This window comes from Penicillium robsamsonii (assembly GCF_028829455.1).
Source record: "Penicillium robsamsonii strain IBT 29466 chromosome Unknown utg000003l_segment0_segment0, whole genome shotgun sequence".
Classification (NCBI taxonomy): Eukaryota; Fungi; Ascomycota; class Eurotiomycetes; order Eurotiales; family Aspergillaceae; genus Penicillium; species Penicillium robsamsonii.
In genome coordinates this window covers 2,427,140-2,446,190 of record NW_026643221.1, presented here as the reverse complement: position 1 = coordinate 2,446,190, position 19,051 = coordinate 2,427,140, and the positions used below count along the sequence as shown (strand labels likewise).

The 19,051-nt window shown below is 50.3% G+C and overlaps 8 protein-coding genes across 8 annotated transcripts; 4 read left to right on the top strand and 4 right to left on the bottom strand.

Moving 5' to 3' along the window:
• Positions 1-412: 412 nt before the first annotated feature.
• Positions 413-5,655, bottom strand: N7447_005640 (bifunctional ATP-dependent DNA helicase/ssDNA endodeoxyribonuclease DNA2; the record flags this gene model as incomplete). Its single annotated transcript, XM_057229902.1, has 5 exons — positions 413-2,940; positions 3,015-3,276; positions 3,339-3,833; positions 3,890-3,985; positions 4,045-5,655. 5 exons carry the CDS (start codon positions 5,653-5,655, stop codon positions 413-415), a joined length of 4,992 nt encoding a protein of 1,663 aa, XP_057084992.1.
• A 546-nt stretch (positions 5,656-6,201) lies between these two features.
• Positions 6,202-6,631, top strand: N7447_005639 (uncharacterized protein; the record flags this gene model as incomplete). The annotated part of the gene is made up of 2 exons (XM_057229901.1): positions 6,202-6,461; positions 6,547-6,631. 2 exons carry the CDS (start codon positions 6,202-6,204, stop codon positions 6,629-6,631), a joined length of 345 nt encoding a protein of 114 aa, XP_057084991.1.
• A 332-nt stretch (positions 6,632-6,963) lies between these two features.
• Positions 6,964-8,051, bottom strand: N7447_005638 (carbon-nitrogen hydrolase family protein; the record flags this gene model as incomplete). Its single annotated transcript, XM_057229900.1, has 5 exons — positions 6,964-7,320; positions 7,394-7,472; positions 7,545-7,828; positions 7,885-7,977; positions 8,040-8,051. 5 exons carry the CDS (start codon positions 8,049-8,051, stop codon positions 6,964-6,966), a joined length of 825 nt encoding a protein of 274 aa, XP_057084990.1.
• A 245-nt stretch (positions 8,052-8,296) lies between these two features.
• On the top strand, positions 8,297-11,442 carry N7447_005637 (exosome catalytic subunit DIS3; the record flags this gene model as incomplete). Its single annotated transcript, XM_057229899.1, has 2 exons — positions 8,297-8,492; positions 8,543-11,442. 2 exons carry the CDS (start codon positions 8,297-8,299, stop codon positions 11,440-11,442), a joined length of 3,096 nt encoding a protein of 1,031 aa, XP_057084989.1.
• Positions 11,443-11,574: 132 nt separating this feature from the next.
• Positions 11,575-13,148, bottom strand: N7447_005636 (MCT family MFS transporter; the record flags this gene model as incomplete). The annotated part of the gene is made up of 2 exons (XM_057229898.1): positions 11,575-12,873; positions 12,930-13,148. 2 exons carry the CDS (start codon positions 13,146-13,148, stop codon positions 11,575-11,577), a joined length of 1,518 nt encoding a protein of 505 aa, XP_057084988.1.
• An 844-nt stretch (positions 13,149-13,992) lies between these two features.
• On the top strand, positions 13,993-16,454 carry N7447_005635 (LIM domain protein; the record flags this gene model as incomplete). The annotated part of the gene is made up of 4 exons (XM_057229897.1): positions 13,993-14,065; positions 14,118-15,443; positions 15,511-16,061; positions 16,128-16,454. 4 exons carry the CDS (start codon positions 13,993-13,995, stop codon positions 16,452-16,454), a joined length of 2,277 nt encoding a protein of 758 aa, XP_057084987.1.
• A 357-nt stretch (positions 16,455-16,811) lies between these two features.
• trm8 (tRNA (guanine46-N7)-methyltransferase) lies at positions 16,812-18,039 on the bottom strand (the record flags this gene model as incomplete). The annotated part of the gene is made up of 3 exons (XM_057229896.1): positions 16,812-17,476; positions 17,555-17,742; positions 17,873-18,039. The coding sequence occupies 3 exons, from the start codon at positions 18,037-18,039 to the stop codon at positions 16,812-16,814; spliced, it is 1,020 nt and encodes a 339-aa protein (XP_057084986.1).
• A 202-nt stretch (positions 18,040-18,241) lies between these two features.
• N7447_005633 (ESCRT-II subunit protein VPS25) lies at positions 18,242-18,913 on the top strand (the record flags this gene model as incomplete). Its single annotated transcript, XM_057229895.1, has 2 exons — positions 18,242-18,737; positions 18,801-18,913. The coding sequence occupies 2 exons, from the start codon at positions 18,242-18,244 to the stop codon at positions 18,911-18,913; spliced, it is 609 nt and encodes a 202-aa protein (XP_057084985.1).
• Positions 18,914-19,051: the final 138 nt, after the last annotated feature.

The window sequence follows — 19,051 nt, the reverse complement described above, 5'->3', positions numbered from 1 at the left end:
TTTCGAAGGGGGATTTTTCATGAGGAGGTTTCTGATCAGGACGTTGCAGTAGGTACACATGGATTGTAGCCTACTTGAATACAATTTGTTCTTTCATCAATTCCTACTGTAGATTCTCGTAATTGAGAAGCTGAATATCGAGCATCTTGCGTATTGATTGTTTGAAGACTACGGTGCTCTGCAATGAAAGAAACCAAATCCCATTGTAACATTTCACAGCCAATAACCAACAGGCTGCAGTGCTAATTGAAATTAGAACATATAGGGTGCTCATGCATTCGCCAAGCCCAAAATATTACACATGTAAGACGAATGGCCGTACCAGCGCGCCAAGTCGCGTAAGAAAATGAAACAGAACACTCGATCTGTACTCGAAGAATAGAAACAAAGACCTTAGTTGAAACATGGTATGCTAGCCCATCAGGTCATTCACTATGTCTCGTAAGATGGGCCGATTCCCAACCACATTCGTGCCGTTGAACACCTTTGCACCCGTCTTTGAAGGCTTCCGAAGGCCAGGTGCTGCTTGTCGGGAACTCAGTGGGCTCAACGGCTCACGGGAAGAACGAGGTGGGTTGTTCTTGCCTTTACCTTTGCCCTTGGCGGAGCCAGGAGTCGAGGCGGCACCCGGAGACATGAACTGCGACTGTGTGGCACAAGAAGGGAAGAAATGCTTGTGTATCGCTCCATTGGGCAAGTTATAAACCCAGCCTTTGCTTTCTACCAGCCGCACGTATTTGCAGAGGAGCTCGTTGCCATCACGGAGAGTGGATCTACTACCGACAACAAGGAGCTTGGTTTGTGCGCGGGTGAAGGCGACGTTGACACGACGCCAGTCACGTAGGAGCTCACCAACGTTGTTTTCGGCGTTACTACGGACGCAGCTCAGGATAATGACCTCTTTGTCGCGGCCTTGGAACTTGTCTGTAGTGTGCATTTCCAGCTCCGGGGTGTAACGTCGCATGCTCTGGCGAAGGAGCGAGAGTTGACTGCGGTAAAAAGTGATCACGCCAATGTTGCGCGCGGGAATACCACAGGCAATGAATGACTCCACAAGCTGCGTGCAGAGGAAAACTTCCATGTGATTCACGACACGATTTCCCTGTGCTATCTCGAGGGCTGCAGGGCCGATGGGATCGGTGTTGACCAGGCACGTTTTTGCAGATGGTGTGAGTAGGTCTTGGAGCCAGCAGGGGCTGCTGGGGGTACCCGGGCATATTTCTGGTTGGGATTGTGACGGAGCATGGCTGAAGTCCTCGACATGGAATTTCGCGAGGGCGTTGATGTTGGGTATAACCAAAGATCGGGCTGCTACCTGCGGTGTACCGCATTTGAGACGGCCCGAGTAGATCAGTGTGTTGGAAAGTGACATTATCTCCTCACACATGCGGTACTGGTGCTCTAGGTTGACCACTGAATTTGGTTGTGCATCCGAGAGCAGTTTGAAGAGACTGACATCAAGTCCTCCTTCCTGGGCGGCTTTATTCTGCACAAGCGGCGGCAATTGATAGTGATCGCCGACCAGAATGAAAGTCCTTGCCATACGAATCGGACCGAGGCAGACCGGGAGCGTGATCTGTGACGCCTCATCGACAATACAATAGTCAAAGATGCGTTGGTTGAAGATATTATGGTTGACTCCGAGGCATGTAGTAGCAACGACCTGCGGCATTTCGTATGAATCCTTGAGTTCTTCAATGGTTGATTTCGGGATTGCGGCAAGATCGGCAAATTCCTGAACATCTGGATGAATTTTGGCGGTCGCACCTATACGCAACACACGAATGTTGTCGTCCCGAATCTTCAGCAGAATATTGTCCACTGCAGTATGGGTGTAAGATGTAAGAAGAACACTCTTGCCTTGTGCGACAAGGGCCCTAATAATATGGGCAATCGTTGTGGTTTTTCCAGTCCCAGGCATTCCAAGGACAAGAGCATAGTCTTTGGCACTCATCACTTTGTTAATGGCTTGTCTTTGATCAACGTTGAGGTTGCCAGAATCGGAGATCGTGTACGAAGACGATGTGGTCTTGAAGGTAGGCGTTTCCCCATCAACAATGAGCCGTCGAAGCTGCCTCGCTTGGAACAAGTCTTTATCCATCATACAGATGAGGTTATTTCGAACAATAGCCATGCCGTTGCTAAACTCATCTTTGTCGATCCGGTAAACGAGCTGTTCACCTGGGTCTTCCAGAGCAGCAGGCTCTGCTTTCCCGATTTCCATGATTCCCTTGAAAGACTGATTTGTGACTGCATCGAAGCCAGCGGACTTTGATCGTGCATTGTGAAGTTTTCGGTCCACGCCGACCTTGATGTGTGACGAACTAGTATGCACCACGTATCCGTTGGCGAGAGCAAAATGGCCATTTTCATCCGAAATTACAATCGGTTCACCGACAGATATTTGAGATTCAGCAAATGAGAAACCAGGAGACGCTTGTCTTTTGACAAACGTATAATTGTAGCGGTTTATCTTTGCTCCAGTGTTCTCCTCATACACAGAAGTCGGATCGATAACGACATCCCCGAAGCATCGGCCCAGAGCTTCTCGCTCGCTGCTCAGCAATGTCCAAAGTTCTCGCCGGAACTTCACGAGATTTCCTTCTTCTTTGGTCAGAAGTTCATCCCACTTACGAAAGAAGTCCCGATCACCGTCGTTCAGATGACCGACAGCTGCATCAAAATCCTCGCCAAGTGCGCTGGTCTCGCCATCGCCATCCTCGGAGAGCTTGTGATAAATGAGGCAAGGCGTCTTGGCATAGCATCGAATACACTGACGAGCTTTCTTCAACATCGGTGGAAGTTGCTGCCTTTCGCGAATATAGCCAGCAAGGTGATTGCGCACCTGAATCATCTGAAGCAGTTCGTGTCGGATACCACGGATACTGAGAGTTTTTGTTAACTCGAGGTAGTAGAGAAGCCCAAATGTGACGTCGATATCTGCAACGATTTTTAGCAACTAGCCAACTACCTGAAAGAGGACCGGGGTATCGAGAGAACATGTCGGCACTTACCGTAGCGATCCGACAGAAGTAGAGTGTAAAGGGCTGTTTGGGCCCTATGTGACTGGTTTGTATCCCTTCGTCCAGTCTTGAGCTCCAGCGGAACCACTAGGTTTTTCTCCATTTTATCTTCGCGACAAGTGACTTGTACTGTCGCATCAATGTTGCCTTTGAGGCCATACATTGGGGACCAGATGTGTTCCTCTACCTCAAGCAGTTTGTTGATACTCAAGTTAAGCTTAGAACTGTTGCGGTCTTCAACCATAGACTTGGCCTATCGATGTTTATTAGCAAGGCTTATTAGCCGAAAGAAGCCTCTTTGAGCATGAGACATACCTGTGGTTTGAGATGCAGGAAAGCATCTGCCCAGTCCAGAACAGCAGGCATCCTGCTCATGAGATATTCAACAGCTTCAGGGATACTCATTTGAATCGAGTACAGCTCTTCAATGTGTCTGCCCATGACGGCTTCGACCAGTGTCTTCAACGACTCCATATCCCATTGGTTCGCTTTGAGGGCTTCTTGGAAAACTTCGTGGAAAAAGACTCCGAAGGCTTGCGGTCGCTCGAGTGCGCCAATGACTTTGACTCGATCTTGAAGGACGGCTCGTCGCTGGCAGTCTATCGAGTCTGCTACGACCGTAGCAGAAATGAGATGGTCGGGGTGAAGAATGATCATGTGGTTCGAATTATCCACAACGCATTGGCCGGCTGCATTGAAGTCTCCGACCAGGTGGATATACGAGTCCTTGCTGCAGGGGGTGTCAAACCATGACTCTCGCAAGATGATAACCTTGCGGTCTCGGGTTTTCTCGTCTTCAACTAGCAAACCCTATACTTAAAGTCAGCGGGCAGGGCTATATCCGGGGCAAGGGCAAGATATCTGACCTGCTCTGGCTGAGTACGTCCTTTCGCAGTAACATATGTGCTCTTCGTGATGTCAACGATTTGGTAACGTTTGATCGCTTGTCGACCTTTTAGGTTCTATTTGTTTTGACTGTCTTAGCATGTATTTAAAGATTAACCCACTAAGAGTGACTAACATAGGCCGGTCCTCCTTCACCTGCTTGCTTCATAGTTTGCTCAATGGCCTCCAGATCAAAATCATCATCAAACTCATCATCCGATGACACCACCTCAGCTTTGACAGGTGCATCGGTTGGGGGTTTGCTATGCATACTGCCATTTACCGGGGCACTCATTGCACTTGACCTCTGTAAAGATGGTCTAGTGGTAGTTGGCTTTAATGGATTGACCTGAGCGGGCTTTGCGTCGCATTTTGCAAGTATTTCCTGCAAATTGTCGGGAAGATCATCATATTCATCTTCGAATTCATCGAATTCATCACGTTTTGGTTCGTTAATAGTAGCGTTATGAGGTATAGGAGGTTTGCTGTCGAGTGTTGAATTTTCTTTGGGCCGCCATGAACGAGACTTTTCTGCGGCAAGGGCAGTCCAGCTAGAAGACCCCAGAGAAGCAAACTCATTAGATGTATGTGTCAGCTCAATGAAAGGATCCTCTGAGGCATCAGCTAGGTCTATTAGATCTTGATCAAGATCATCGTCTCCGAACTCGGAGGATGACTCTTGCAGAACAGGCAGTTCCCCAGGTCTTACTTTCTCAAGCGGTGCAGATGGGGATCCGGCGGTTTCTTCGTCAGCTTCATGAAGCCTATGCTCCTTCGTGGGTGAAGACGATCGACACCGTCGCGCATCCATATGTTGGCGTAGAGGCGACGATCCAGGTGGACCCGCATCGGCAGGGGCCATGTGTATACTTTTCTCAATCTTCTCCATAAGATAGTTGACCCTTGAGGACTTAGGCTTCCCAGATTCCACATTGCTGCTAGTTCGTTGAAACATGCCGCGATTGGGACCAGAGTCTAGTCTATTGACTCGTCGTCGTTTTGTCCGAGAGGTGGGGAAATCGGTGGTGCAGCTAATCGCACGTCTCAGCCCCGAGGAGTCTCGACTTGTTCTACCGGAACCTGGTGTCTGGGGTGAGGAGGAAAGAAGATTTGCGAGCCGCGGCGGTGGAAGATCATCCGGGCCATCAACCATGTTTTTATCCATGTAGTTGTTCCACAATTCAGCAGCCATATCATGCTGCGGTGTCTTGAAGAGGGCTTGTATTGAATGAAGGTCAAGGGCTTCTTTTTGCGCCTTTTTCTTATTCCCGTTTGATGGAGAGCCAGCAGGCGAAGAACTGTGCCGGCGCTTCCTGCGACGACCCGCTGGTGTCTGGGACGAGGTGTCTGGATTGGAGCTGGCAGGCACATGCTGCCAGATGACGTGCTCGACAGGGGTCACCTCCGGGCCTGGCGCGGGATCAAACGAATCCTCAGCGTTGCTGATCAAGTCCGCTAGAGGTATCCTGTTTCCCGGCGTCTGAGGGCATTCTTTAATCGGCTTTGATTCTTGTACTGGGGGTTCCGTTGTTTGTGCTTCGCAAGGCGGAGGGCATCCTTTGTCAGATGATGCCTGCATCACACCTGCTGCGCCGTTGGAGCCCGAACTTTTGTGTTCTTTGCTCCCATTAACTGATTTCGTCTCGTCTTTCCAAGTGTCGTCGGGTGTTTCCCCTTCTTGGAAGCGAAAAGCGTTCAATTTTGTTCGTGAATTTGAAGATATGGGGTATGCATCGTTTGTTGCCATTGCTTCGGTTCGGAGATCAGAATGGGTAAGGATACATTCCGCGCGAAGCTGGAGCAGGACAATGTCAGAAAGGGGATGAATTGGGGGCACGAGATGAAACGTACCAGTTAAAAGAGAGTATTTACTGGTTCAATTACTTTGAATGTTTGTGCATATGGGAAGATGAAACGAATGGCGAGTCCAGCGCCCTGTAGGCGGCCTAGGGAGAGGACCAGATGTGATAAGAACGCGTCGCGTGTAGTGCTGACACCTATTTTCAAAGGCAGAAATGCATTTATGCCCGAAATGGCAGGTGTAAAGGCGGACAAGGAAAATTGCCCAAAGTAGACTAGCGCGATAACTGGACAGCTTCCCGGCCTTTTACGGCTTCAACATCAACCCGCCGAAGCACCCCTCCACTCTCCTACAAGAGGCAACATATCAATTGAGACCGTCATTGCCACTTGAGTTCAAGGGGATATTTTCACCCTTGTGACTTTCACCAATTTCCTCGCACGCTAGTGTTCCTTCGATCGGCCCCAACCCTCCTTCACCCCCATCTTCAAGATGACTGCCCGGCCATTGTCGCACATCCTCCGGGCGCGCTGCCTGCTTCGCCAGCCCCAGAGCACCCAGGCATTCTCAACTCGATCCAGCCTCTATGCCGCGGACCACGGTGACCACTATGATCCTCCCACCGGCTGGCTGTTCGGTATCAGGCCCGGCCAGAAGTACGTGAAGGAAGGCTGGGAGAACATCTGGTACTACGGATTCATTGGAAGCTTTGTGGTCGCTGGTGTTGCATACGTTTTCAAGCCTGATACTTCGTACGTACAGTCCATATCCCGACGTAGCGCTTGAGTATTGGCGTTTATGCCCCCCGCACAACTGAAATACTGACAATTGCGATAGTATACAAACATGGGCACTCGAAGAGGCCCGACGGAGACTGGAAGCTGAGGGCATCCTCGAGGACCCTGACAAGGTCAAGAAATAAACGCCAAATTTGTACACTGTACATAGAGATCAAAGAGGGACTGTTTCCATTTATGCCTGTACTACCTACGACGGCAGATATGATGTTCCGGTCTCGTTCTTAGACAAGTTTTTTTTTGCATGCTCATCTATTTTCGTTTGTTCCTTGTTGTATCACTTTACACTTTTCGAAGTCTCTTTCCGTCATGTTGGTTATAGGTGCCCCGGTCGCAAAAGAAAATGCTCATAATTCGCACTAAGTCCATCATGAAAGTTGGTATCCAATAGACTCTCCGCGAAATGTACTAGGAACAAAGAGGACGATGGCATTGCCTCGCTGTTCACATAGGATTCTCAAATCTCTGGATATAGATCGGTTCTCCGAAGCAACGGCATTTCACGCCTAATCTTTGCCACAAGATCGAGATCAATATCGGCAGTTGCAATATGTGGCTCCTGGTGCTCATCTCCCAGCTTCGCTACCACTTCACCCCATGGGCTGATGATTACAGAATGACCATAGCTTCGTCTCTTCTCATTATGAGGACCTGCCTGCGCAGCTGCAATCACGTATGACTGGGTCTCAATAGCTCTTGCTCGTAGCAAGGGCTCCCAATGAGCCTTGCCCGTCGGAACAGTAAATGCCGACGGGTATGTGATGATTTCAGCGTTCTGTCGCCTCAATGCCAGGCTCATCTCTGGAAAACGTAACTAGATAATCCAGCATGAGTAAGAAGTTGAACCGCCTGATGTCCGACATAATGTCAAATTGAATTGCGCTTACATCAAAACAAATGCTTAGACCAACACGCCCTATAGGTGTTTCAAATGGCCTTGGAATTTGTTGTCCCGGTTGGACGCTCCTAGATGGTTCGAGGTTAGCGAATGATAAGTCAAATATCGGATCTTCGTATAAAATAAAGTAAAAGGCTTACGCGCTCTCCTTAAGTACAGGTCCATCTTTGATATCAACGTCAAATAGATGGACTTTCTGGTAGTTTTGGGTAATAGTTCCCTTGTCGTCGATCCAAATCAATGAATTCTTGAGCCTGGTTTCAGAAGCTACTTCGTGAATTCCAACATTGATGTGAATATGATGTTCCTTGGCATCTATCTGTAAGGATGACACAAAGCTAGCCCTCTCTTCAGACTGGGCGAGGGAGTACGATTGCTCTCCCGAGGATGCGATATAGTCCGATGCCTCTGGAAGAAAGAGCACCTAACATATATGAGCTGTCTATCGGAGAGTTGGTAATAGGATATGTATAATATCACCTTGGCGCCTGCTGCAACAGCCTTTCGAACCAGCACCTTGCACTGAGCTAGATTGGAAGTTATGTTGCTAGTCGCGCATAGCTGCCCCACGGCCTATATCAAAGCAGGTTGTTAGGCAAAGTGGCTCGCTCATGCCCGATGGATGGTGCACATACCGCTAAAACCATAGTGCTTAGATTTAGAATTCGAGAGGAATCAGAATGCAAGTTCTTTACGGGAAAATACCTTTGTTATAGGAGTGAAATGGCATCTTTTGACCCCAAAGTGACGACCCGTATGCTGACTCAGCTAGTTATCGCGATGATCAGCGATAACCTTTCTTCCCGCCAAGACTCTCACCTCGGATCTTTTACAAGACACACAGGTTTTGATAGATTCAGCAACTGCCAGACGGTAAAATATTATCGTCGCAATGAAGAGTTTAAGGAGAGACTTGTCTGCCAACCCGCAGGCCGCAAATGTTACCAGCAAGGTCTTCGTTAGGTCCACGAAAAGTGGAAAGGTGCAAAAGATTGTCCGCGAGCTCTATTTGAGAGAAGATATTCCTTGTTCCTCTAAGCTCTGCTCACAATGCCCGACGATTGCGCCGGCTGATGCCAATGGAAACAGTAAGTAAATGATTGCAGTGACGGGGGAGCAAGTTGCTAATGCAAAACAGTTGCGCCGTTCATCCTATCCGATCGCCCCGCTGGCACAAAGGCATTTCCACGAGGCCACTATCTTGTTCCAGATACAAATGCGCTGCTTAATGGAATGGATCTTTTCGAGCACACTGGGGCCTTCTACGATGTGATTGTCCTCCAGACCGTCCTCGAGGAATTGAGAAACCGATCACTACCACTCTACAACCGTCTTCTGGCCCTCGTCAAGTCAGAGGAAAAGCGCTTCTATCTCTTTTTCAATGAGTTCCGCCGAGAGACTCATGTTAGGAGAGATCCGGAGGAAACAATCAACGACAGGAACGATCGCGCTGTGCGCATGGTAGCAAGCTGGTACGGTTCCCACCTGCAACAATCAGCGAAAAAGGGAAAGAAAGAGAAGGCGATACCGGTAATTGTAGTCATCACTGATGACAAGGAGAATCTTCGGAAATGCAAGGAAGAAAATGTGGCGGCATTGTCGCTATCCGACTATGTCTCTGGTTTGGAGGGGTCCGAGATGTTGCTGGATATGATCAGCGAGTCAAAGGATGCGCGAGATGCCAAAGAAGCACCTCGCGGAGAATTATTCTACCCCGAATACTTCTCAATGTCAAAACTCACGACTGGCCTGCGAGCCGGGACATTGCACCAAGGAGTGTTCAATGTTTCTCCTTACAACTACCTGGAAGCCTCTGTCAAGACCGCAGCTTTCGACAAACCTCTTCTCATTCTGGGACGTGATAACAGTAACCGCGCTATTGCAGGTGACTCGGTCGTGGTGGAAGTACTGCCAAAGGACCAGTGGAAGAGCCCCTCGACTAAGATTGTGGACGAGGAAGCCGTGACCCGCAATGATAACCCTGATACTGAAGAGACCGAGGCTGTGGTGACAGACAGAGAACGCAAAGCTCTCCAGGAAGAAGTCAAAAAGGCCCATGGCAAGAACTCGGATGGCAAGCCACAACCCACTGCCAAGGTTGTTGGTGTGATCAAGCGCAGCTGGCGTCAATACGTTGGTCACGTTGACTCAAGTTCTACTGGGTCCCAGGCCTCCGGCAGACGGCAACAAAACGTTTTCTTGCTGCCCATGGATAAACGTATCCCGAAGATCAGAGTACGCACAAGACAGGCTAGCGATATTCTCGGCCAGCGAATTCTTGTCACCATCGATTCTTGGGACCGTGATTCGAGATACCCTACCGGTCACTTCATTCGTTCTCTGGGAGAGCTCGAAACCAAGGGGGCCGAAACCGAAGCTCTACTGCTTGAATACGATGTGCAGTACAAACCATTCCCGAAGTCTGTATTAGACTGCCTGCCATCCGAAGGACATGATTGGAAGGTCCCTGTCTCAAAGGAAAACAAGGGCTGGAACGGCCGGAAAGATCTTCGAGACTTGCTTATTTGCAGTATCGATCCACCCGGCTGTCAGGATATTGACGACGCACTTCACGCACGTCTCCTACCAAATGGAAACTTTGAGGTTGGTGTACACATTGCGGATGTGTCGCATTTCGTCAAGCCTAACAACCCAATGGATCTCGAGGCCAGTGTTCGCGGAACCACTGTTTACCTAGTCGATAAGCGTATCGACATGCTTCCCCATCTTCTTGGCACAGACCTGTGCTCTCTCAAACCCTATGTTGAACGATATGCCTTCTCGGTTCTGTGGGAGATTACACCTGATGCCGAGATAGTGTCTTCAAACTTCACCAAGTCGGTCATTCGCTCCCGAGAAGCATTCAGTTACGAACAAGCCCAGTTACGCATCGACGACAAGTCACAGCAGGACGAGCTGACCCAAAGCATGCGCACCCTCTTGAAATTCTCCAAGGTTCTCCGTCAGAAGCGTATGGACGCTGGTGCCTTGAACCTTGCCTCCCCGGAAGTCCGCATTGAGACTGAGGGTGACGAAGTGGGCGATCCTTTGACGGACGTCAAGACTAAGGCTATGCTCGACACTAATAGCTTGGTCGAGGAGTTCATGCTTCTCGCCAATACCACCGTTGGCTCGAAGGTCTACGAGTCCTTCTCTCAGACGGCCTTGCTACGTCGACACGCCACTCCCCCGCCTCAGAATTTCGAGGAGCTTCAAAACCAACTATCGAAGAAGCGGAACATGGAGCTTGATGTCTCCAGCTCGAGAGCTCTGGCTGATTCGTTGGACCGCTGCGTCGATCCTGAGAACCCATTCTTCAACACCCTGGTCCGTATCTTGGCGACCCGTTGCATGACCTCCGCCGAATACTTCTGTGCGGGTGCCTTTACCGAGTCTGAATTCCGTCATTACGGTCTCGCCTCACCTATCTACACCCACTTTACTTCGCCCATTCGACGATATGCCGATCTGATGGTTCATCGGCAATTGGCTTCTGCCATTGGGTATGAAGGCGAGGATGGACACGCAGTCATCGAGGGCGTCAGCACCCGCAACAAGCTAGAAGACATCTGCCGGAACATCAATGTTCGTCACCGCAATGCACAGCATGCCGGCCGCGCTAGTATTGAGTACTATGTGGGTCAGGCTCTCAAAGCCCGTGGAGAGAAGATGGCCGCCGACGGTGTCGATGCGGGTATTGAAGAAGAAGGTTACGTGATGCGTGTGTTCGAGAACGGCGTTGTCATCTTTGTTCCCCGCTTCGGCATTGAGGGTGTCGTTCGTCTGGAGGACTTCGTCCTGCCCGGTGAAGCTGGAGCTCGTTCTGTCGCCGAGAGACGGGAGCTAGCTCCTCACCGTACCACAGACTTTGATAGTGAGGAGTACACCCTTCGTGTGGAAGAGAAGGGTCACACAGAGAAAGAACACAGTGTGACAGTTGAACTTTTCCAAAGGGTTCGTGTCAATGTCAGTTCCGTCAAGGAAGAGGGTCGTGGCGCCGGCAAGAGAAGGGTCCGCATTCTGGTTATGGAGGCATGAACCAAAAGCTACATCCATGTAGATTAGATTTAGTGTCAAAACGGCGTTCGAATCAAATTAATGACAGACGTTTGTCTATTTTTGTATGTTCATTTTGTCTAGCATATCTGTTTTTTATGCTATGTAGTTATATCAAACCTTTTTCAAAGTAATCATTCTGCGAACTAAGCTGACCGGAGCCCATAACGGAGCAACCATTTCAGTGGCCCCCGAGGCCGGGGAAATAGTCGCAGGGAGGTTGTGCTTCTCAATTCCGCCGATACTTCGAGTCAACGGGCCAGGATGGACGACAGAATCGCAGCGTTCCTGAGCACGCTCCAACTCGCCGACCTTCCAACCGCGGACAATCCACAAACACAAGGAAGCACCAAAATACATGAAGCCAGTAAATAACTGAACACGCAGATATGAAGTCCCGCCACCAACATTGTGGCTGCGGAGCTGAAGGGCTATAGCCTCGGAGACAGTGCAAGGGGCAACAAGCGTGAGCCAAGTAATGCTTAAACCGGAAGGGAGATCTCTGATGCCAATAATCTCCGCCAGAACGGGAGAAACAGTAGCCCAGTACGTACCTGCGACAGTGCCAACCAGAACAGCGAAGAAGCACACCACACCCATACTATCAGCAGAAGTCCAGACGGCAAGACAGAATAGACCGCAGAGGAAGGTAAGGGAAGTGGCAATATTAATGCGACCAAGCCGGTCACTGAACATGCCGACAAACGGACGGCCAAGACCCTGGCCGAGGTTGAGCAGCGCGGAGACAATACTACCCTGGTGCGATGAGAGGCCGACAGAGAGGGCAAAGTTGGCAACGCTGAACAGCAGCGCCACGTAGCCGAGCATACTGAACACACCCCACCCGAGGAAAAGCAAAAACTCCGGGCGACGCAGGAGAGGAAGATGGAAAGCCGTGAATCTACTGCCGACGGCCTTATTGCGGTCCCGGAGCAAGTTACAGCAGACCAGGTTCACGACGCAAGAAATGATGCCCAAAATGCGGAACGCCCAGCCCAACCCGTAGCGCGGGATAATGGCGCCCACTGCTAGGGAGTAGATCAGACCGCCGAGACCAGATCCGGCCGCGTTGATGCCCATCGCTACACCACGGTGCTTGTCAAACCACTGCGGGGTGATGCCGACACTGCCCACGAAGAGAAAGCCCATGCCCCAACCGAAACAGACACCTTGACTGAGGAAGATGTGCCATTTCTGGGTTGCGAATGAGGACCCTATTAGAGAGAGGGTTTCAAGGAAGATGCCCAGGTTGAGTACAAGTCGTGTTCCCCATTTTTGTATCATCCAAGTGGCTAATGGAGCCACCAGAAGGGCACAGGAGATACTCAAGCCGCCTGTGAAGGCGTATGATAAAGCCGATGTGTTGGGGAATACATCGTTTGAGAGGTAATGGCTCAGAAAGACTCCGTAACTCTGAATATTAGACCTGTTAGTAAAATGACAGTGAAAAGGCAAATGTTGGTACTCACGCTATTGATACCCCAAGTATGCGCATTAATCCAGAAAACACAGGCGACACAGACCCAGCCATAGCCACCATCGGGGGCCACATCGCGCTTATATTTCTCATCTTCATCGACGTCCAGTGGTGCCGACTGCGGATGCAACTTCTGTTCCTGCTTTGCGCTCTCTCGGTCTATATCATCCTGATGGGAACGGATGATATCAATTGGCACATTATCTGCCATGGTAGCTCAGATACAAGCCCAGCTTGTTGTTATTATATGAGATAACGAGCTTATTAGAGAGTAGACCGAAACCGGTTGCCGTTTTCATCTCAACATGGAAGTATGTAGTGAAAAGAAGCAAGAGACTTAAATTAGTACGCTAACAAAAAAGGGACTAGATTTCAATCAGTTTATCGTTGGTAATAATTGGAGTCATCGGACTATCGGACTTTCGGACTGAATGCCGAATCCAATGAACATTGTTTGAATAAAGGAAAATGCCCGGGGCCTCGTGGTTTATTTCCACTCGGCGATATTGAACCAATGAAGGAAGCTGATATACATAGCGAATAGCTACTTTGCGTCCAAGCTGTGCAGTTCTCGAGGTGTCAGCGCTTTACTTGGCTGTGGGGTCTCTGTGCCGAGAAGCCGATGCGGAGAGAGTCGAGTCCAGCCCTGGAGAAGTTGGGTAGATGTGGGGGAGTCTTAGTCATCTGGATAGAGACATGTCCACAGGTATCCATAGAGCCAAGTCTTTGTCAAGTATGAATCTATATATGTTTGCCAAATATGATTTGAACAAGCAACCTACGTTATCCAATATAGGGCTTAATAGGGTTGAATGGAACCAAGCCCTTATCAGGACCTAGGTAGATAAGGATGCTGAGTCATCCGTTGCCTCGCGACGGGCCCTAGGGGTTTGTTTGGAGGGGGAACAACCCAATGACGCTAGCCAGCTCAGACCGTCAAATGTAGATCGCAACTAGACTCTTCTCATCTTAGTTCATCTTGGTCCTTAGTTCTTCGTCATCATCCTGTACTTATCCGTATTTCTCTTTACATCCTTGATCCTTGCAATTCCATGATGCATAAACATAACACCGGTCAGAGGAAGGTCTCACCTCCTGGCCCATCCTTCATGTCCAGCGATCAAGTTTGTAAGTGACTCTTTGGTGCTGGACGGCTCAGAGCTGATACGTGAGTCAACAGCGACATACTTGAAGGACTTGCGGGCAAATCGTCCTGCCCGTCCGACAGGATCTCGTCCATACCCAGGTAGACCAGCCGCAACAAGCGACCTACCTGATAGCCTTCCTCCAAGGGCATCATCGGCATTATCCATGCACAGTCCGGTCGAAGATGAGATTGACGATCACCGACGGTCAGGTAGCGCAATGTCCCATCGCCGGACAGCCTCCCATGTGCCTGGCGGCGGCGCAATGGGTCGTCCTTTAGCTCAGGAGCCACGCACGCACTCAATCCGGAAGAACGTGTTTCCAGCACAGATTCATGCACGTACCATTCCCATCCCGGTATCTTCAGCTCTGCCCTATCGTGAAAATGGTCAACGGCGACACGAAAAGGAAGAGGCACGGGCACTACGAGATGCCTTGCAGAAAATGGATGTTGAGGATGATGTTGGTCTTCACCAAGCAGCTCAAGATGAGGCCACAGAACTAGTTTGGATGCACCAGAATCCTGGTCAAGCTTTCAAAAATCCTTATGCGCCATACCAGAATCCTGATGCCATCAGGCGCAGCCAGAGCCCTGTCCGAAATGGCTCTCGAGAAACTACCCCTTCAACCAATAGATTCAGTCAGTCGACAGGCTCAACTGTCTCCTCTGATGGTAACTCTAGCCCTGAGTCAACGCGGAAGCGATCATCTCTAGCTGGACCCTCAAAGAAGAATCTCAAAGTTAACTTTAAACTGCCTGACGAGGAACCCGAGCAGTCTGTTGCTCCCAAATCGCGTACCGTCAGCAGTGATTCCTCTAAAGGAATTTTCAGGAACCCGAACGACCAAATCTACGAAGAACCCGCTGATGCTCAGAAGGAACCCGAAGCAAAACCAGAATTTTCGAAGTCTGACTCGTCAGCTTTGAAAAACAAACCACGCAACGCTCTGGGGCGTGTGCCTAGGCCACTGCCTTGGCTGCAGAATAGAGCCCATACCAGCCCTGTGATGGATAAAATCTCGCGGTTTGAAACCAATAAGAACCCTCCCACTCAGTCGCGTAACGCCGGTTACACTCGAAACGAAAGCGCTACTCCTCCTCCCACTCAGTCACACAATGCCGGTTACACTAGAAACGAACCTGCTACTCCGACTCCTCCCCCGGAAGAAAAGAACGAACTTGTCTCTACCCCCGACGGAAGAGAGAGACGCAGTGATGATATCCGGGCAGCGACCAGCAAAAGACGAGGAGACCGCAGTGAAAAGTTACCCATGCCTTCAGCCGTCAGTGATCGAATTGGACGTCCAATCGTGAGCTTCGACCAAACTTGGAAACCAAGTGATCAACCGAAGCCTGATCGTCCAACCCTACCCATCATTGAAGTGGCAGCACCGACCATTGAAGTTTCACCCCCCCTCAATCGAAGTCTCTGAGCCACCTCCAATTCCCGTGATTAATGTTCCGGACATCAAAGTACCCACTATCTCCGAGATAGAAGCTCCTTCCAAGAAATCGACCAGACCGGTACCCCACTCGACGAGAAGCGGTCCAACTAATCAGGCTATCCCCAGACAGCAAGGATCTGATTCGCAGAGCCGTTGGTATTCGCCCTATACACGATCTGGCGTCCCGACTGCAAGCTGTGAGCTATGCACGCTTCCCATTTCCGGAAAAATCGTGACTGCTGGCGGATGTCGATTCCACCCGGAGTGCTTTACGTGTTTCCACTGCCACACAGCTCTCGAATGTGTGGCCTTTTACCAAGAACCGGAGTCTAGCAGAGCCGAAAGATTGGCAACCGAGGCTGATGAGCATGATCATGAGGCCCGTGTGCCACGGTTCTACTGCCACCTAGATTTCCACGAGATGTTCAGCCCTCGTTGCAAGAGCTGCAAGACCCCTATTGAAGGAGAAGTGGTGGTGGCATGTGGTGCCGAATGGCATGTCGGCCACTTCTTCTGCGCAGAGTGCGGTGATGTAGGTGTTGATATCCTTTCTGATTATTTCCCACGCAAGATAACTGACTATTTCTCTTCAATATAGCCCTTCGATTCCCAAACTCCCTTTGTCGAGAAAGACGGCTTCGCATGGTGTCTTCACTGCCACTCGCGCCGTACTGCACCACGTTGTCTAGGCTGCAAGCAGCATGTCATGGATGAGGTTGTCATCAGCGCAATTGGTGGCCAGTGGCACGAGCGCTGCTTCAATTGTCACGAGTGTGGCGATGGTTTTGGTCCGGAGGGCCGGTTCTTCGTTCGCGAAGGCGAGCCCAAGCGAACAGCCAAGGGCCGCGTGATCGGTGGTCCGGTCCAACTGGCGATCTGTGAGAGATGTGAAGGTATCCGTCTTAAGGCGCCTGGGATGTGCTAGACTGCACTATCTAGTTGCGGGGCTACGATCACCATGTTTTAACGAGATTACTGTTATTATGATAGATCTACGCATGATGTCGGTGTTTGATTTTTTTGCATCGCTTCATTTCTCAGCATGTGTTCCACAACCCCTTTTTTCCGGGGTTCATTTCGGGAGTTTGTTCGTTTTTGTGTTGTGTTCTTGTTAGCAAGCGAAGATTGCCATGTTGGAGTATATGGATGATATCGGCAATGCATTTTAAATGGGGGAAAACGCCTCAAAACACCTCTCTTGTCATCATATCATTAAAATCAATGATTCCAATAACTTCCCATATTCACCTCTCTAATTAGGCATCCAATTCTCTCCACCCCTTCAAGCAGGCCACTCGGGATCAGCCTTGCGCCTGAAAACAGCAACGTACTTATTGCCCTTATTTCTCGTAACTTTCTTCGACTCCTCCGTCTCATACTTCATAACCCGCACACAAGGATCAGCAGCAAGCTCCTCCTCGGAAACCCGCTCAAACAGGTCCTTACTGCTTGCAGCAGGAGGTGCCCCGCCCTCCGGTTGCTCTCCGTGCAGGAAATGACGCAGGACCCAGTGATGATACTCCTCGACATCGGTAATGGTGTACAGCAGACCGCCAGGCCGCAGGACAAACGCATACTCGGAGTTCAGGGACTCGGAGATAATACGAGCTTTGTGCTTACGGGCCTTGAAGTGCGGGTCCGGGAAGCAGATGAAGATCTTGGAGAGTTGGTGGTGGCCGAAGAAGTTGGGGAGGAACTTCATGGTGTTGCTGCGGATTGCGGTGATGTTTTCGAAGTTTCCTGGGAAGAGTTTCTCCGTGCCGATTTCGTCATCATTGGCTGGTACTGGGGCCGGGGTTGAGCCGGTGCTTTCGGGTTGCGCAGAGGCATCTTGGGGTTCGGTTGATGATGGGTTCGCGTCTTTGTTCTTGAGGCGTTGTTGTTGGCTGCGCAGGGCGTGGATGCGAGAGCTGAGGTATTCAAGCACTGAAATGCGGATTTCCATGCCTGTGGTTTATTGTTAGTTTGCGGTGCTCATTCATGGCAGGTGCAAATATGGATTTGATGTCGCTGCGCTGTACTTACCGACCATCAGGGTATCTGGCATCAATGGCGCCAGGCCAACCAGTAGCCCGCCGAAACCGCATCCAATATCCACGACTTCGACCTCCTTGGTCAACTTGCGCCCTCCGCTGAGGGTCGTTTTGGTAGTGTCTGGATCCACGAATGCAGGGTAATGGGATGACCAGTCCATATGCGCGGGGCTGATGGGACTATTGGAGTATCAATTAGCTATCAGTTCGCGATCGGATGTGTAGAAATTGTCGCCAGTGAAGCTCGAAGACCACATAGATATTCCCATAGAAATGATTTAACGTGAAATAGACACAAGATGATACATACTACTCCAGCCGGTGGTCAGAGAAGGGATTCGCATGCGCGCGCTGGCGGAAGAATTTCTTCTGCGGCATCTTGATGACGGAGCCATCGGTAGATTCCTGCTGGGCCTGTACATTGCGACGGTACTCTTCGCGCTTAATACGCTTTGCGGGGGGATTTTGGGTGGCCATTGTGAAGAGCAGAGGTGAAGAGAGAAATCGAAAAGGCCGAAGTCGACGAAATTGAGAAAATCCCGGCCCCACCTTTTACTCCACAGCTTGGAGTCGACTTGCTTGTCTCTAGTCTCTCTCTACATCGTACTTGGGACTTTTCTACTTCTATTTGTCTACTCACTTATTATCTCTAAATCTTGACTCCGTGATCTCCCCCAGCATGACAACAACAGCCCCGTTCCCCTTCCCACCAACCTACAACTTTCCCCCCTTCTTCACCCCGCAACCAAACACAACAACCCGACACTCACAGCTCGAGAAATGGTCCTCTCTAATCCAATCCTGGTGCCGGCATCACCGTCAATACCGTCTCTCACTAATCGACGCCGTTGAAACCCCACTATTCCACAACACAGCCCTGCGCAAGCGCCTTGATCTGCGCGAGGCCCGCGCGGTCATCGACTGGATGACCAAGAGCGAAGAGGAAGGTGGCGGTGGGCGGCGAGCGGAGTGGATCTCTGATGCTGGAGGTACGTCGTCTTCCGGGAGCCTGGGAATTGGTGCCGGGCAGGGGCCGAAGGCTGTTGCGTGGGTTTGGTGGAGGAGGCCTGAGGAATGGGCGGATGTCTTAGTTGAATGGGTTGAGGGAACAGGGCAGAGGGGCTCAGTTCTGACGGTATATGAGCTTATTCATGGGGAGGGAGCCATGTCACAGGGTGAGATTCTCTCTTTGGTTATTGGTAATGGCGTCTACGGTTTGTGCTGATTCGCGTCTACAGAGTTCCATGGCATGGATACTGATGTCATGCTGCGCTCGCTGAATGTCTTGGTTAAGAGGGGCAAAGCGCAGATTTTTGGTGGTGAGGGCCAGGAGGGTGTTAAGTTCTTCTGAGGTGCTCAAGATGAGATGCTGGGATTGCTCTATGGGATAAATCGTGGCTATTCGTGACAAAAACAAAGCGCTTCTCATGTGCAGGTCAAAAGACAGGTCAAATCACGTCGCCGATACTCCAAACTTATACACAGAATC